Genomic DNA, 16,234 nt, shown 5'->3' on the forward strand with positions numbered 1-16,234 from the left:
AATCAAGACAGGAATCTGCTCTTCATTTTGCTTCGAAATCTTTATTGGAAGTTATAATTTGGAGGAAACAATTTTCTGGTTACAGAGCGGCTTTTATGGGGATTTAGATGTTCATTGCTACCATGGACTATGTAAGGAGATGGACTGAGACCCCCTGCCACAAGATGAAAGGGAAGAACATGCTTTCCAAAGTGTCGCATACTCACTACAGCCAGACAGGGCAAGAAAAAAAAGAGATTCTATAAAAAAAATTAATTACACAATTTCCCATGAGTTAAGCCCAATCTCAACTATGATATACCATAGCTCTCTATGGGGAAAAAAAGCGGCACCTAGTGGATAGCAGGAAACACAACTTGCATCACCACCATTCTATGTAGAAGTGATCCACAAAATTACTCTCCAGTATCACTGACATCCACCTCTTCAGATTATTAGAATATATTCTTTGCTCAACCATAATGAGGTATTTCAAACAGAATTACCTCCTCCATGTTGATCAGTACAGAGCACAGCTTCCAAGAACGCGGATCATCAAAACAATTACGTGAATGCAGCTTTTCGTACCTTCTGAAACACATTTGACTCAGCAGAACACCAATGCATATTAACAAAACTACAGTCCTATTGGGTAGTATATAAAATTTCTGACTACAATGAGGATTTGTTGGTCAGGAGGACACAGTATATCTGCGACGGAGAGTTATTGATGGATGAAGAAATAACTTCACGTGTGCCACAGGAAACTGTGTTGCAACCTTACAATGCCTGGCTGAAAACATTAATAGTAACCTCAGATATTTTGCACATCTATAGTAATCTATAATTAAGTACTATCTAAGAAACCCTGCACAAATATCCATGTGTATTTATTTTGACAGCATTTCAATGTGACACAAGGCTGGCAACTTGCTTTAAATGTTCGGAAATATACGACTGAACTCCACAAAATGTAAGAACATAGCATCAATGAGTCACAACTGGAGTAACACAACCCACGCAAATACATGGGAGCTTCTATTACATAATGGAGATTCTAGGTTGGAATATCAACAATATAAGGAAAAGATAGATTGGCACTTACTGTAAAAATGACACATTAAGATGCCGACAGGAACAATGAAAATACACTTACGCATTAGCTTTCGGTCATAGCCTTCATCAAAAATAGAAACACACATATTCTGGTTCGAGCTGCCGGAGATGGCGGTCATGTGTGTGTGTGTTTCCTTTTCTGATGAAGCCTGCGACCGAAAGCTAATGTGTAATTCTCTTTTTGCTGTTCCTGTCTGCGACTTAACATGTCATCTTTACAGTAAGCAGCAATCTATTTTTTCCCTTATATTGGATCTGTTATTAAGTACAAGAATATATTAGCTGGCAATATTTTGTCATTCATATTCTGTATAATCTGACATAAAAGTTGAAAAACAGTATGTTCTCTGGAAAGAAACTTTGGAAATCTGAATTTTGACCAAGAATTGTACACAGTGTTTCAAAGTGACCTTTACAGTGTTGATCACACACCTGGCTGCCCTCAGGTTTTCATTACATGCATGATACACAGTCCTGTAACAAGTGCATTTTGTTGATGGATGTAGAATACATAAAATACATATATACATACATTAATCCTTGTTCCATAGATCATGAATACGACATTTCGTAATGATGTGGACGTGTCACTTCAACATAAGTTTTCTTTACCCAAAATAATTAATTAATTTTTTTTCAGTTACTACTTCATATCTAAGAATTCATCTATTAAGTAGAAGGAGTTGTCATTCAGAAATTCTTTTAATTTGCTTTTAAATGTTGGTTGGCTATATGTCAGACTTTTAATACTATTTGGCAAATGACCAACGATTTTTGTGGCAGCATAATTCACCACTTTCTGTGCCAAAGTGAGATTTAATCCACTTTGGCACAGAAAGGGGTGAATTATGCTGCCACAAAATCTTTGGTCATTTGCCAAATAGTATTAAAAGTCTGACAGATAGCCAACCAACATTTAAAAGCAAATTAAAAGAATTTCTGAATGACAACTCCTTCTACTCAATAGACGAATTCTTAGATATGCCTTTAAATGTCCCAAGTACAGAAATTTAAGGGATTAAGGACAGGCGAACAAAGAGACCATGATATCAGACCACTTGGACCAATACATCACTCACTGAACATTTGTGTCAGACACTATAGTACAGGGTGCAGAAAGTGAGGTGGTACCCTGTGATTCATAAGCCACATCCACTGTCTTTCTACAATGGTAACACTCTTCAATAGTGCAAGTAATCTGACACGCACAAATTAGTGATAAATAATGAACTATTAATCTGCTTGCTAAATGTATGTTCCCATAAGTCAGTCGCTTCCAATTCCTACTCACAAATTGATACTGAAGTGAAACTGATGCCTTGCTTCCAAGCTCACTCTAGGATTTGCATCTGCCCACACATGGCTATTGTGGTAAAATATCATTGAACTCTATACAAATCACACCTTATCCATCAACAAAACAAAAGCTGTGAACTGCAGATTTACACTTATTAGAATCCACAGTCAGATCAGTAATCTGGCATGGTGGTCTTATGGTCTGACAGCTTACACACACTGCAATGGACATGATAAGTAACTGCTTATGCAGAACAGGACGCTTAACAAGTGTGGTTTAGATGCCTTTAACAGCTTCAATTCTCCATGCACTGGCTTCAGCATCATCTGTGACTTGCCACAACATTCACACCTCCATAAAAGGCATGCGAAATATGTGATGTCAACTATGATTCCTTCTCTTTGTTATAAATGATCCATGTCTGAAAGCTACTGGAACAACATTTTTTCATATGTAATGGGACCTCAGGATATTTAATTTCACAATTATATTTTAACTCCAAACAATCGCCAATTTTGTGCGATGGCAGCACAAACTCTAAACAATACATATTGAATGGCTGATGTATGAGACTGTTCCAAGTCTTACGAAGGACCACACTCGAAAACTATATAAAGACACAAACAAACACAATCAATAAGAAATGAACAACTGACATCCCCAAAGCAAGTAAAATGCCCCACACCTCAACAACTACATTTTTCCTGATGTGTGTTTATATGACTTTTTCATAGTTTTGTACAGTGCTATTCCTGTAAAAATATGGGATATCTAAAAAAAAAGAGCCTTTTTATGTACTTTCACTAAGACATCTACTGAATACAAAAGTGTGTGTGTAAGTGTTAAAAGGTTTTTATGAAACTCACCATTTTCTGATTTCCTGACAGGCACAATCAAATACGAATGATCTCTTCTTTCCTGGTCGACACACATGAAGGGCTTTACAATGTTCAGCACCTTACGAAAAATAAACTGATGGAATTCTTCACAATGACATATTTCCTCTTTACTTAATGTGTACAGTTTGTGAGTGTTCCTCACTGTTACTTTGAGTTTCCCTTCTGAAGAATATAATGGAAATAGAAAGTCCTGAAATGAGAACAATTTACCTTTAGAGGAAATGTTTACCCCATTTCCCTTATTACAACTAACAATACAATCACAAACACCGTATTACTGATGATGATGGTGGTGATGGTGAAGATGATGACAATGATGAAATGAGTCATAAAATCTTTGTTAGAAGCACATTCTTTGGTATATTTGTGCACACATTCACCCTCATCAAAACCTGAAACTGTGAATACTTCCTTTTCCGTACAGTTATAGTACAAATACATTAATCTGGGTACCACTGGAGGGTATTAGCGAAGTCAATTGACATGAACTGAAATAACAGGAATCCTTCAACCCTCCCACTCCTGCACCAGAGAAGAGGGCACAAAAGTGTCAGAGCAATTAACAAAAGTAGCACAACTTCTTTCTGTGTGTTTTACACGTGAATGAATATAAATCAGTCACATGTATACACTAAAGGTATGAACTTAAAATTTAATGAAAAGTAAAAGTTCGATGGATTTGTCACAGATCAACAATAAACGCTCAACTATAGAAATATATTATAAGCAGTAATACACAAAAAATATCTCTGAAGCACCAAACATGTGAGAAACTGTCATATGAGTGTAGCTCACTATTCACCATATGGTGCTGGGCAACAGACGTGAGCATACAAATGTCAGCAAATTGTTCAATTATTGAGTCAGGAGAATTTTGTTTCTGTACCGTTCGTTTACAATTGGCTGAAAAAGAGATAGAGATACTTTGGATAAAAAGACCCTTGTTTTTAACACAGTGAAATTCTACAGAAACAGCTTCACTTTAAATAATAATAAAATACTATCTTCTAAGGTTGAACATCACAGTGCCATACAGAACATGATCCTACTGAAGGTGGTATGCCACTGTCTTCTTTCAAACTTGATCCTACTTACTCAGACAGTTATAAGGAAACCTACAGCTTAATATGGGCTCTCTATCATGTTGTGTTTTGGCATTTCTTTCTGTTAACAAAACATTATCAGTGAAGAAAATAACAGAAAAAATATTAGGGCCGACTGGGGACTGAACCCTGGATTTTTCCATGGTAGTCTCACAATTAGCTGCTTACTTTTTATTGACTGTAGATTACTCTGTGCTCATCTAAAAATTATTTTATGACATGTTTACAGAACATGATGATTATTGTTTAGATTTATCTTGTAGCAGATGTGGGTCCACATTTAAATTCAGATTATTTATATGCAACGGAAGAAATGGTGTCTCATTACTGCCTGTTGTACATACCATATATTTTTAGATTATACTCTCACATATATTTAATAACTATATATTTTAAGTTTTACAGTGGAGTAATTAATGCTCAACTGTTTGAAGATTACTTGGAAAAGAAATGGCCCCTCTGTTGGGCAAGTCTCTAACGCCATACTTTTCAAGCTTGATCAGAAAAATCTCATCAAAACCTTTGATCATGAAGAATGTCAAAGTCCATTAAAATTCATATTATTTCTCTTTTATCTTATGGGTTTAGCATGCAGTTAATGCACTCTTGGACAGCAGTTATCAATGATCTCTCATTTCTGAATCCAATTTATTCCTTACATAAGATTTTATGTTTGTTTTTAAATTACATAAGTTTGTCGTGTATAAATTTGGAATGCATGAAATAATCATACAGTAATAGGAATGTAGTAATTTATGTTTTTGCTCTCACTTTTCTATAAATTGGAATTACCTTCAGCTAAGTAAAACTGACTGCTTCAAATGAGTAATCACAGAGTGTCATTGTGGTAATACTATCAATGCCTGCAGAGTATAAACTTTTAAATTATTTTATTCCATTTGCTACTTCATTTTATGTGGCAGTACTGATCTGCATTGACTAACTAGATGTGTTTCTTTTACAGTTGTCACATTGACTATTTTAATTAATTTTTGACCTTTTCATATTTTCCGTACCACCAGCAAGGAAGTTATTTATGTGCCCATTGCTTTTAATGGCATATAAAATTTTTATTTGTATCTGATTGTGTTGCATTTTTACATGATGAACCGTTTGCAACAATTTGTTTTTATTTTCTGTGACATTTCACACACCCTTACTTTATCTGTTGAATTATATAATATGTATTCACCATTACGCATTAATTTTGATTTTCTAATTGTTTTGTGTAGCATTTAATTTGTTGTTTTGCACAATAAAGTTGTCCTTAAACAGAAGGTTGGTTTGAACAACACAATGCTTTACTGGTTCTATTGGAAGCAGTATGCCATTGCCTTCCTCTGACCTTCCAATTGACTTACTCATCTGGTTAGAGGGTGACAAATTGTGTAACATGGTGTATATTGAGGTCTGTTTAAAAAATTCTGGAACATTCATAATTTCACACCAATGGTGTGTAGGTGTAAAATGCAGTTGGCATCCCTGCACACGCCCATGTTTAATATTTAACTGCCAGAAGTTTCACTGTTGTATGCCTGTTAGTTATTGTTCAGCACTCTATTGAGTAGAATGTTGTGTTACACAGTTTGCGAATTTCGAGCTAGAGGAGTAATGTGTCTGCATTAAATTTTGCATGAAACCCTTTACAGAGACACATCAAATGATGTAGGAAGCCTATGGTGATGAGTGCTTAAGCCTTATTAGGTGTTACAAATGGCTGGCATAGTTTAAAAATGGCTGAATGGAAGTTAAGGATGACCCTCATTCAGGACAACCTTCGATGTCTACCAACGACACTTGTGCAGGTATGTCAATGAAACTGTGTATGCCAATCGAAGACTGACTGAGAGATTGCAGAAGAATGTAACATTTCAGTTGGATCAAGTAACGAAATCCTGACACATCACCTCGGAATGCAACATGTTGCCATCAAGTTCGTCCCATGGCTCACGAGTCAAGACGAGAAAGACTTTCGCCTTGCAATCTTTGAACAGCTTTTGGATCACGCAAATGAGAATGAGATGTTTCTCAAGAGAATCATAACTGGTGATGAGGTGTTGGTCTATGATTATGATATTCAGAAAAAGGTTCAGTCTTCATAATGGGTTGGGCAAGATTCTTCTAGACCAAAAAAATCTCATCAGGTTAGGTCAAATATCAAAGCTGATAAGTTTTCTTTGACTTTGAAGAATTTGTTCAGCAAGAATTCGTGAAACAGGGACAAACTGTTAATCAATGGTACTATTAGGACATGTTGTGATGCCTGCGAGAAAATGTGAGAAGGAAACAGCATGAAAAGTGGCTCTTGCATCATGACAATGCATCTGCATATTCATCCCTGTTGGTGCTTGACTATTGTACAAAAAACAAAATCACTGTGCTGCCTCATCCTCCGTACTCTCCAGACCAGGGCCCCTGCAGATTCCCCCCCCCCCCCCCCCCCCCCCCCCAGTTGAAAACACCACTGCAAGGACAAAGATTTGCAGTGATAGTCAAGATAAAAGAAAATTCTCAGAAGGCACTCCGCTATCCAGCAAGTGGTGTACCAGGACTGCTCCCTGAAGTGGGAACAGTGTTAAGAGCGGTGTATCATTTGTGGAGGAGAGTACTTTGAAGGAGACCATGCGCAGTAAGCGAAAGGTAAGTAAAGAAAAATTTTGTCGACAAAGTTCCAGAATTTTTTGAACAGATCTAGTATATGCAGACTGGGCCAACAAATGAAAATTTGTACCAAGGTCAGAATTCAAACCTGGGTCTTCTGTGCACTAGGCAGATGTGCTAGCCACTATGCCTCTTGTATAAAAGCACACAAATTAGATCTGTCTTGGTATTTTACTGCACCTGGATTATCTAAGGATACAATGCTAAAAATGACTGGACAACCACTAGAATTTGATTAGGATATGATTCTAATAGTTGAGAATAGCTTCAGCCTGCACATATATATCATGGATGTTTGAGACTTGAAAAGGTCTCTGGAACCGTATTGTTTCATTTGATTAAACCACCTACATGTGAGTTCTGGCAGGATCCCCATTTAATTTGATGCTAATGTGCTATTAAAAACAGATGGAGAGCTTCTGCAATGCTGTTTGAGTTTAGGATGATACCTAATCAGAAGAGTCAAGAGTGGGAATTTGGATTGAGGAGGGAGGCATGCTATAGTAGTCCTGGCAGTTTAACAAAGCCACTGTGCCAGGGTGGTGTAATGGTTATCGCATCTGTGTAGTGAACAGGAGACCCGGGTTTGAATCGCAGCCATGGTACAAATTTTCATTTATCGCTTCAGCCTGCATCCTGCATATGTAAATCATATATGTTTGAGACTTGATACAGTTTCTGAAACTATATAGTTTCATTTACCATGGATTCCAAACTACAGTGCAGCTTGGCACTTTTCACATCAACAAGTCCCTAGCAGAAGTAAAAGAAGTAATGAAATCAGAAAAAATACAAGGAAGAAGTGAGGATTGACGGTCAGAACTTAGTATGTGTAATCTGACATTCACCAACATAGCCAGCAAGTCATGTCTCTGTGTAACCCATATGAGGATTTATTAAGTTATATAATTTAAGGGTTAGTCTTTTCTTCTTGTTGTGACAGTGCCACGACATTTAACAGTGCCGCCACGACAGTACGCGCAAACGGCAATAGAAGCGCACCGCAACTCGGCTGAGCGCGGGAGCGCCACCTAGCTACGAACGGCGCCGGCCGCATGTCACGGCACGGCAGTCGAATAAGAGATACTGAGTTGTTATCATGTAACAAGCTATTGTTTCTAAGTGAGTGTGTTTGAATATCCACGCAATTATTGGTGATTAAAGGTTATAATACTTATTGGCGACGAGGTCGGATATTTTCACTGCGTTGTGGATTAGTGTGTTCGTGACGGGGCAGACATGAAACAGCTTATGCAAGCGCTCATTGTACAACAAACACAGCTGACGGCTGCTATTCAGGCACAACAAACACAGCTGACGGCTGCTATTCAGGTATTGTCGACGTCGCTTACTCATCGTCTGTCTTCCTCTTCTCCGCCTCCATTCCCTCATTACGAGGAGGCCGCTGAAGATTGGGAGGATTATGAAAAGCGTTTGCGGCAACACTTTTTGGCTTTCGGCGTTGTCGATGCTCCTATGTGTAAGTCGTTATTTCTACCTTGGATTTCCCCATGGATCTATCAGCTGCTATCTCAATTAGCCCCTCTGCGGGAACCTGCCTCTCTGTCCTTCCAAGAAATGTGTGACTTATTGTCTAACTATTACTGAAAAAACACCCATGTCGTTGCCGCCCGCGTGGCATTCTACCGGCGTCGTAAACAGCCCCATCAATTTTACCGGGCTTGGGTGGCGGAACTACATGGTCTGAGTAGGAAATGTCAGTTTGTCACGGACACTCATCATGAGTCTTATGCTGATTCAATGGTTAGGGATGCTATTCTATGGCTTGCTCCTGATAAAGAAGTTCGGTAATGTGCCCTAAAACTGCCAAACCCGTCGTTGTCGGAAGTTCTAAGCATCGCTCAATCCTTTGAAGTGTCTCATGCTGCTGGCGCGCAAATAGACACATGGTGTGATGTAGGCGCTGTACAGTCAACTTTCGACACGGACAATTTGCCTGTTTCACAGGAGAACGAAGATGTGGCGGTGGTTCACTCGCGTAAACAACGTCGCATTGGGCCGCAACGCTCGTAGCGAAAACAGCAACCACAGACGCAGGTTCGTTCCGCACTTCCTTCTTGTCCACATTGTCTCGTACAGCATGACAGGGCCGCATGTCCAAAACGTTGGGCCACGTGTAATTCATGTAGGAAAAAAGGCCACATTGCTTCTGTGTGTCAGTCCCCTAAAGTTCCTGTTGACAAGGACGAGGCATCGGACATGGATGTTAACTGTGTGCTTTCTCAAACAAATAAGTTGTTTGTTACTGTTCGTGTTCTGGATAAAGACATTCGCATGCAAGTGGACACTGGCTCTGCAGTAACTCTCATTAATTCTCGCACGTATTTGGAGTTGGGCTCCCCTCCCTTGTCTCCAGTTACGCGAAATCTGAGAACTAATAATAAACAGTAAATTCCTATCATTGGCCAGTTTGATGCTTCCACTGCCTACAAGTCTGTTGTTAGGTCCCTCACGTTTTATGTGGTGGATCATGCGGGCACTGAAAACCTGTTCGGTTATGATGCTTTCCAGTTGTTCGGGTTCTCCATTGATGATGATATGCACCTCATATCTGAGGATATTCCGTATCAACAGCTGGATGGATTGTGTTCTGAATTTTCGTCCGTGTTCTCTGCTGGTCTGGGTCGTGCCAAGGATTTTGAAGCCCACATTACTCTTAAACCTACAGCTTGCCCTAAGTTTTTCCAAGCACGCCCTATTCCGGTGGTGTTGCGTGCACCTGTCAAGGCTGAGATAGACAGGTTAACAGCTTCAGGGATTATCCTTCCTGTTACCTCCAGCGAATGGGCATCGCCAATCATGGTGGTTTCTAAACCAAACGGGAGTCTGCGACTGTGTGGTGATTTTAAAGCCACTGTCAACGCTCAGAGCCTCATCGACACTTATCCTCTTCCCCGTCCTGAGGAGTTATTTACCAAGCCCGCTGGGGGCCAGTTCTTTACCAAACTTGACTTATCGGAGGCGTACCATCAGTTGCCGTTGGATGCTTCTTCCAAGGAATTTCTCGTCATCAACACTCCTTGTGGGTTGTATCAGTACCAGCAGTTACCATTTGGCGTCGCTAGCGTGCCGGCCATTTTTCAGCAGTTTTTGGAACAGCTCACAGCTTCCGTTCCCAGCTGCATAAACTATCTGGATGACATTGTTGTCACGGGGGCCTCCACTGAGGAGCACCTTCGCAATTTGCGTTCCCTGTTTTGGGTTTTGCATTCGGCTGGGTTGAGGTTCAATCTGGACAAGTCACAGTTCTTCCAACCCTCCATTGTGTATCTTGGTTTCCACTTGTCGCGTGAGGGTATACGTCCTCTAAGTCAGCACATTGCGGCCATTAACGCTCTACCCCGGCCGTCTACGGTCAAAGAACTTCAGGCGTTTCTCAGCAAGATTGCTTATTATCACAAATTCATTCCATCCACGGCGGTGGTAGCTCATCCTCTGCATCAGCTGTTATGCAAGAACGTCCCTTTCTGTTGGTCCGACGAGTGTGAGCAGGCTTTTGTGCGCCTGAAGGCTCATTTGCAGTTGGCGCCTTGCCTTGCCACATTCCGTCCGGGTCAGCACTTGGTTCTGGTGACTGCCGCGTCACAGTATGGCCTACGGGCTGTTCTCGCCCATCGGTATGAGGATGGGTCGGAACGACCCATCGTCTATGCTTCCAAGACCCTCAACGATGCGCAACGGCGTTACTCTCAAATCGAAAAGGAGGCGCTCGCTATCATTTATCTCTAAAAAAGTTCAGCGTTTTTTTGTATGGTTCTAAGTTTCACCTCAACACCGACCAGAAGCCGCTGGTCTCTCTGATCAGCCCCTCGGCGTCGCTTCCGGATAAGGCAGCTCACCGCCTGCAACGTTGGGCCTTATACTTGTCTCGTTTTCACTATGAGATTCACTATCGCCCCACAGCCCAGCATGCCAACGCTGACGCATTGTCGCGATTGCCGATGGGCCCCGACCCGGTTTTCGATCGTGATGAACTACTCTGTTTCCACATTGATGAGGAAGAACGTCGTGCGGTCGAGGGTTTTCCACTTACAGGTTTGCAGGTCGCGTCGGCTACTGCGCGGGATCCGGTCCTGCGTCAGGTGATCGGTTTTGTTCAACGGGGTTGGCCGGACAGGATCAAGGGCCGGGCATCGGATCCCCTTTGCAACTACCATGCCTTGTGCCTTCCTCTGTATGTTCATGATGGTGTTGTTCTTCTGGTCACGGATGGCGCCTCTCCACGGGTCGTGGTGCCAGCCTCTCTTCGCAAAGATGTTCTCAAACTGTTGCATGAAGGCCATTGGGATATTTCTCGGGCTAAGTCCCTGGCCCGCAGGCACGTTTATTGGCCAGGTATTGATTCGGACATCGCCCACATGGTTGCTGCGTGTGGTCAGTGTGCTCAACAACTGGCTGCACCTCGTACAATGCCCTCTCCGTGGCCTGATCCAGCACAGCCATGGGAACGGGTGTACAATGACTTTGCCGGCCCCTTCCTCGGTACTTATTGGCTACTGTTGATTGACGCCTTCTCGAAGTTTCCGTTTGTTGTTCAATGTCCGTCGAACATCACTGTGGCGACGACGCTGGCTTTGTCCAAAATCTTTGCGCTAGAAGGTCTTCCATCCACAATCGTCACGGACAATGGCCCTCAGTTTTCTTCGCAGGCCTTCCGTGATTTTTGTACTGGACAAGGGATTCATCATGTTACGGCACCGCCCTTCCATCCGCAATCGAATGGGGAGGTCGAGCGCCTTGTCCGCACTTTCAAAAGCCAGATGAAAAAATTCCTTAGTGATTTTTCCACAGATGACGCTCTGCTGCAATTTCTGAGTTCTTATCGTTTCACGCCTGTGGGTGATCACAGCCCTGCTGAACTCTTGCATGGCCACCAACCGCGCACTCTACTGCACCTGCTTCACCCTGTCAGGCCTTGTGCTGTGTCCCCTAGTGCGGGAAAATACTCGGTGGGCGCCGACGTGTGGGCACAAGGGTATGGATCTCGCCCTAAATGGATTCCAGGGGTGGTCAAGGCTCTTTGCGGCCGCCGGCTTTGTGAAATACGTACGGACGACGGCATGGTTGTTCGCCATTATGATCAGATGCGCCCACGAGTGGTGGCCACGCCGGTGCCACCGCCCCTTCCTTCGCCTCCACCAGCCCGAGAAGCCAGTCCTGTCGCTGCTACCGATCTACCGTATGTGTTGATGCCCCCGACGTCGCTATCACTTCCGAGTACGCCGGAGCCGGCCCCAGTCGCGGCGCCGCCTTCTCCGGGACCCATCTCGCTGGAGCACACCGCCAGGTCCACGACACCTATGGATGCTGCTCCAGAGTTTTCAGCCATCATCTCGTCCAGGAGGCACGTGCCACGCACGAGCTTCCGTCCTGGACATTTTCGACCATACTCTCATGTCTCTCCGCAGGATCTTGTCGGGGCCTCACAAGAGGCCATGGATGTCTCCGCACTGTCCATGTTTCCAAGGAAGTGAGAGTTTTTTTTTTTTTTTTTTTTTTCAAGGGGGGAAAAGTGTTGTGACAGTGCCACGACATTTAACAGTGCCGCCACGATAGTACGCGCAAACGGCGATAGAGGCGCAAACGGCGATAGAGGCTCTCCGCAACTCGGCTGAGCACGGGAGCGCCACCTAGCTACGAACGGCGCCGGCCGCATGTCACAGCACTGCAGTCGAATAAGAGATACTGAGTTGTTATCATGTAACGAGCTATTGTTTCTAAATGAGTGTGTTTGAATATCCACGCAATTATTGGTGATTAAAGGTTATAATACTTCCAACTTCAAATTTAATGTGTATCCAATTTATCATATGTTGTATCCCCCATCAAGTAATAGCCTCAAGGTTTTATTTTACACATGACCAGTAACTGAAAAAATATTGAGTAACTTAATCTACACTAAATTCTAGCATCAAAAAGAATAAGAAAAGCACTAAAAGTAAAATCAAACCTGTGGAATTTCTTTGGATGATAATATCCCGAAGTGTTCCTCTTTATTGAACATATCATACAAAATCATGTCATCACTGTCTTCAGGTGGTTTTGGATAATTTGCTTCTATTTCAATGATGTGTAAATATGTAATCTGTAATTCCTGGGGTCTACAGTCACTGTACATTAAAGGACACTGCAATAAGAGCAGAAAACTTCAGAAATTAAAATTATGTAAAGCTACAGTCTACATTACTGAGGTGTTAGAAACTCTAGGAAAAAAGAAACAAAAAATAAATTAAAACATTTCACCATGGAAAAAAACAGAAAGTGTGCATACATTACTATATTGTTACAGCAAACTACAGGGAAGAATCAACAGTTCCTAGGTTCTTAACTCAAAGCAGTTGAGTAGAAAAATATTTCATTTCCTTTCATTCTTACATTTCCTTTAGAAACGCAGTACAACATGAATTTCATTGATGAAGATTCAAATAAACTGTAAGTGCTCTATTTAATTTCTGTCTTATCTTCTACAGTAAACCATCATTTATTCTGAACTTTAACACTTTCACCGCTGCTGCGGACATGTATACGCATGCTGCTTCAGTTTTCCTACAGTGCTACTGATGTCTATATGCATCCTGAGCCATCGACCACCCACTGGTGTGGACAAGTTACTTCTACATGTTGGTGAATAAAAAAGTTTCATGAATTTATCACACAACATGTTCCTCTTTGCATGAAATCATTTGCAAAAAAACCTTTTGTGGAATGAGGTAATTGTTATAACCAAGTAATTACGATTCACACGGGCAGAAATGGGTATGCTGCATGCGACTGTCCGGTGAATATAAAAATCAATAACTGAAGAAGAAAACGTGATACACGTTCTGCTCTCAATTTTAAATAAATCTTCAATATCTTATCTACACTTCATATACTGCAATGTATGAATTAAAAACAACCATTTGCAAAGTTTACACAATGCATTTTTACTTCCCCAAATTCCTTAAAACTTTGTGCTACGTCTTAATTCACATGACACAGCACAGTAACTATGAAGAGTAACAAAAAGAAATTCAGTCCCTCATCGAGTGATGATATGAAATATAAGGCACGCAAAAATCAAATTTTTTCAGTAAAATGGTTTTCTTAAAATTGGATGATAATCATTTCGTAGTGGCAGGCACTTCATTCCTCATCAAAGGTTATCAGCATTTAGCAAGCGGTGCAGACACAACAGAGCCACGCGCAGCTCAGAATGCAGAGCGTACGTCTATAACAGTGAAGGGGGTAAGCAACTTCTACATTAGGAAAACCAAGGCACTGAAAACTCTGGTAAACATGCTACAATCAGGCATACAACATATCAGAAAGCACAGACAGTATTCTTCTAGGGCAGCAGAAGCCCTATGATCACAAAAGCCATAAACATACATCATATCAGCATTTATTTCATTGGTGTAGATGTGCGGCATTTTAGCCAGCATGTGTACAAACTCAGAGCACTGATGCTTCTCTCTGATGTAATCTGAATCCCTCTCATTACTTTACTCAACACACCATAGACAACTGTGTGTTCAACGACCTAGTTTAATCCTTTATTTAGAACACACAGAAATATGGCGAACAAAAATTTTAATTTGCTGAACAAAATATGTTTGGTCATGACAACAATTGTACATTTTCTTCTTCTTCTTCTTCTTCTTCTTCTTCTTTGTTTTCCTTCAAAATACAGTATTATGCCTGTAAGTATCATTGCTACAAAAGGCACGTGGGTGCTGCAATATAAATACTACAATGTTGTTCCTGTGGCACAAAGAATGGTTGCATTTTATTCCAGTTCACATGAAAGGTCTTAAAACATTCAATTTTGCTACAAAGGACACAACAATTTCACAATTTTAACATTTTACAGTTCATACCTCTGATGGCAATGCCTACATCTTTCCTTTTGGCACATACTCTGGCAAGTGACCGAAACTAATGCTGCTGCTTCTTCTTCTTCTTCTTCTTCTTCTGGGCTTCTTGTCCACCCAACAGCAAAATTCACTCTTCCTCTTTCCAGAAAAGACACGTCCATTTGTAACACCCCAGTAAGAATTCGCCAACACATTTGTATAACAACTCACCTTCAAGACTTTCTCTTTCCTTTTCCAAGCGGTTTTCATTGCACAAGTAAAAACAGCATCATAAAACTGAAAGAAACTGCTACACCAATAACTGACACTCACATAATCTTGCATGGTATCTCCTAAACATGCCCACTATTCAGAAAATTTTCACCAGAGACAACAGAATATCATTATATATTAGAGATAAACATAGCTTGCAAGCACCATTGCCATTCCAAGGATTAAACTTGCAACATGTTGCAGAAAACAGTTTGCAATTTGAATGTTGGTTGAGAACAAAATTGCCAAATAAAGGGTTTAATGGCAAAAAGACATCCCACGCAAAGAAGCTGAAAGCAATGAGGTAGGTTGGGCTACAATAAACCTTCAAAGGGGTTGGGTGGTTCAGTATGTTCTGTCTTGGAAACCATTTGGATTAGTGTATATGTCCATATGAAGCTTTTGGCTTCAAATGAGCTTTTCTGTCATATCCTTGAATATTTACCATTCCTCCTGCATCACCCATAGAAGTTTATAACAGTCAGAACTGGTTGTATTATCCTAAAAGCTGTCCTTTTTTAAGAGTTCCAAGTTAGGGTTAACTTTTGTTAAAAAAAGATTGGGAGATGAGAGGACTGATGTACGTTGTATTATGAAAAATAACAAGAAAGCTGATTGAGCAATGCAACAATCATAAAACTACATTCTTAAGATGAAAACGTTAACTTTCATATGGCAGCAATAGTTACTGATTTTATACATGGTATTAACAGCAGTAGTGAAGGACATTACTTAAATCAGAAATTAACAAGTAACTACAGCATAATAAATGAACTTGTCAGGAGATCATTCATCTAAGTGTTAAGTGTTCATCTAAGCGAAATGTGTGGTGTTGGTTATCACTCCAGATGAGTGCTACATCACCTTATGCCTACCTTCACGGAGAATAATACTCACCAATAATAAAATGATATAATGAATTATTATACATTAGGGCACAAATATTGTGAGATTTTGCTATGTATTTTCATGTGGCAAGTTATATCAGAGGACGACATGCGTCTTGAAGTGGGAATGGCAACTGCAGCAACTTTGCAATGGGAAGTACCT

At 40.9% G+C, this 16,234-nt stretch overlaps 1 protein-coding gene across 6 annotated transcripts in view; it reads right to left on the minus strand.

The window, feature by feature from the left end:
* The window catches only part of LOC126481228 (endoribonuclease Dicer-like), a 446,265-nt gene that overhangs the window by 176,086 nt on the left and 253,945 nt on the right, over positions 1-16,234 (minus strand). For all 6 annotated transcript variants that reach the window (XM_050104838.1, XM_050104837.1, XM_050104839.1 and 3 more), the window contains exons 13-14: positions 13,027-13,203; positions 3,259-3,481 (exon numbers count right to left, since the gene is read on the minus strand). In XM_050104838.1, coding sequence (XP_049960795.1) covers positions 3,259-3,481; positions 13,027-13,203 — 400 coding nt within the window. The remainder of the gene's footprint in view (positions 1-3,258; positions 3,482-13,026; positions 13,204-16,234) is intronic.

The sequence above is a fragment of the Schistocerca serialis genome, chromosome 5 (assembly GCF_023864345.2).
Source record: "Schistocerca serialis cubense isolate TAMUIC-IGC-003099 chromosome 5, iqSchSeri2.2, whole genome shotgun sequence".
Lineage (NCBI taxonomy): Eukaryota > Metazoa > Arthropoda > Insecta > Orthoptera > Acrididae > Schistocerca > Schistocerca serialis.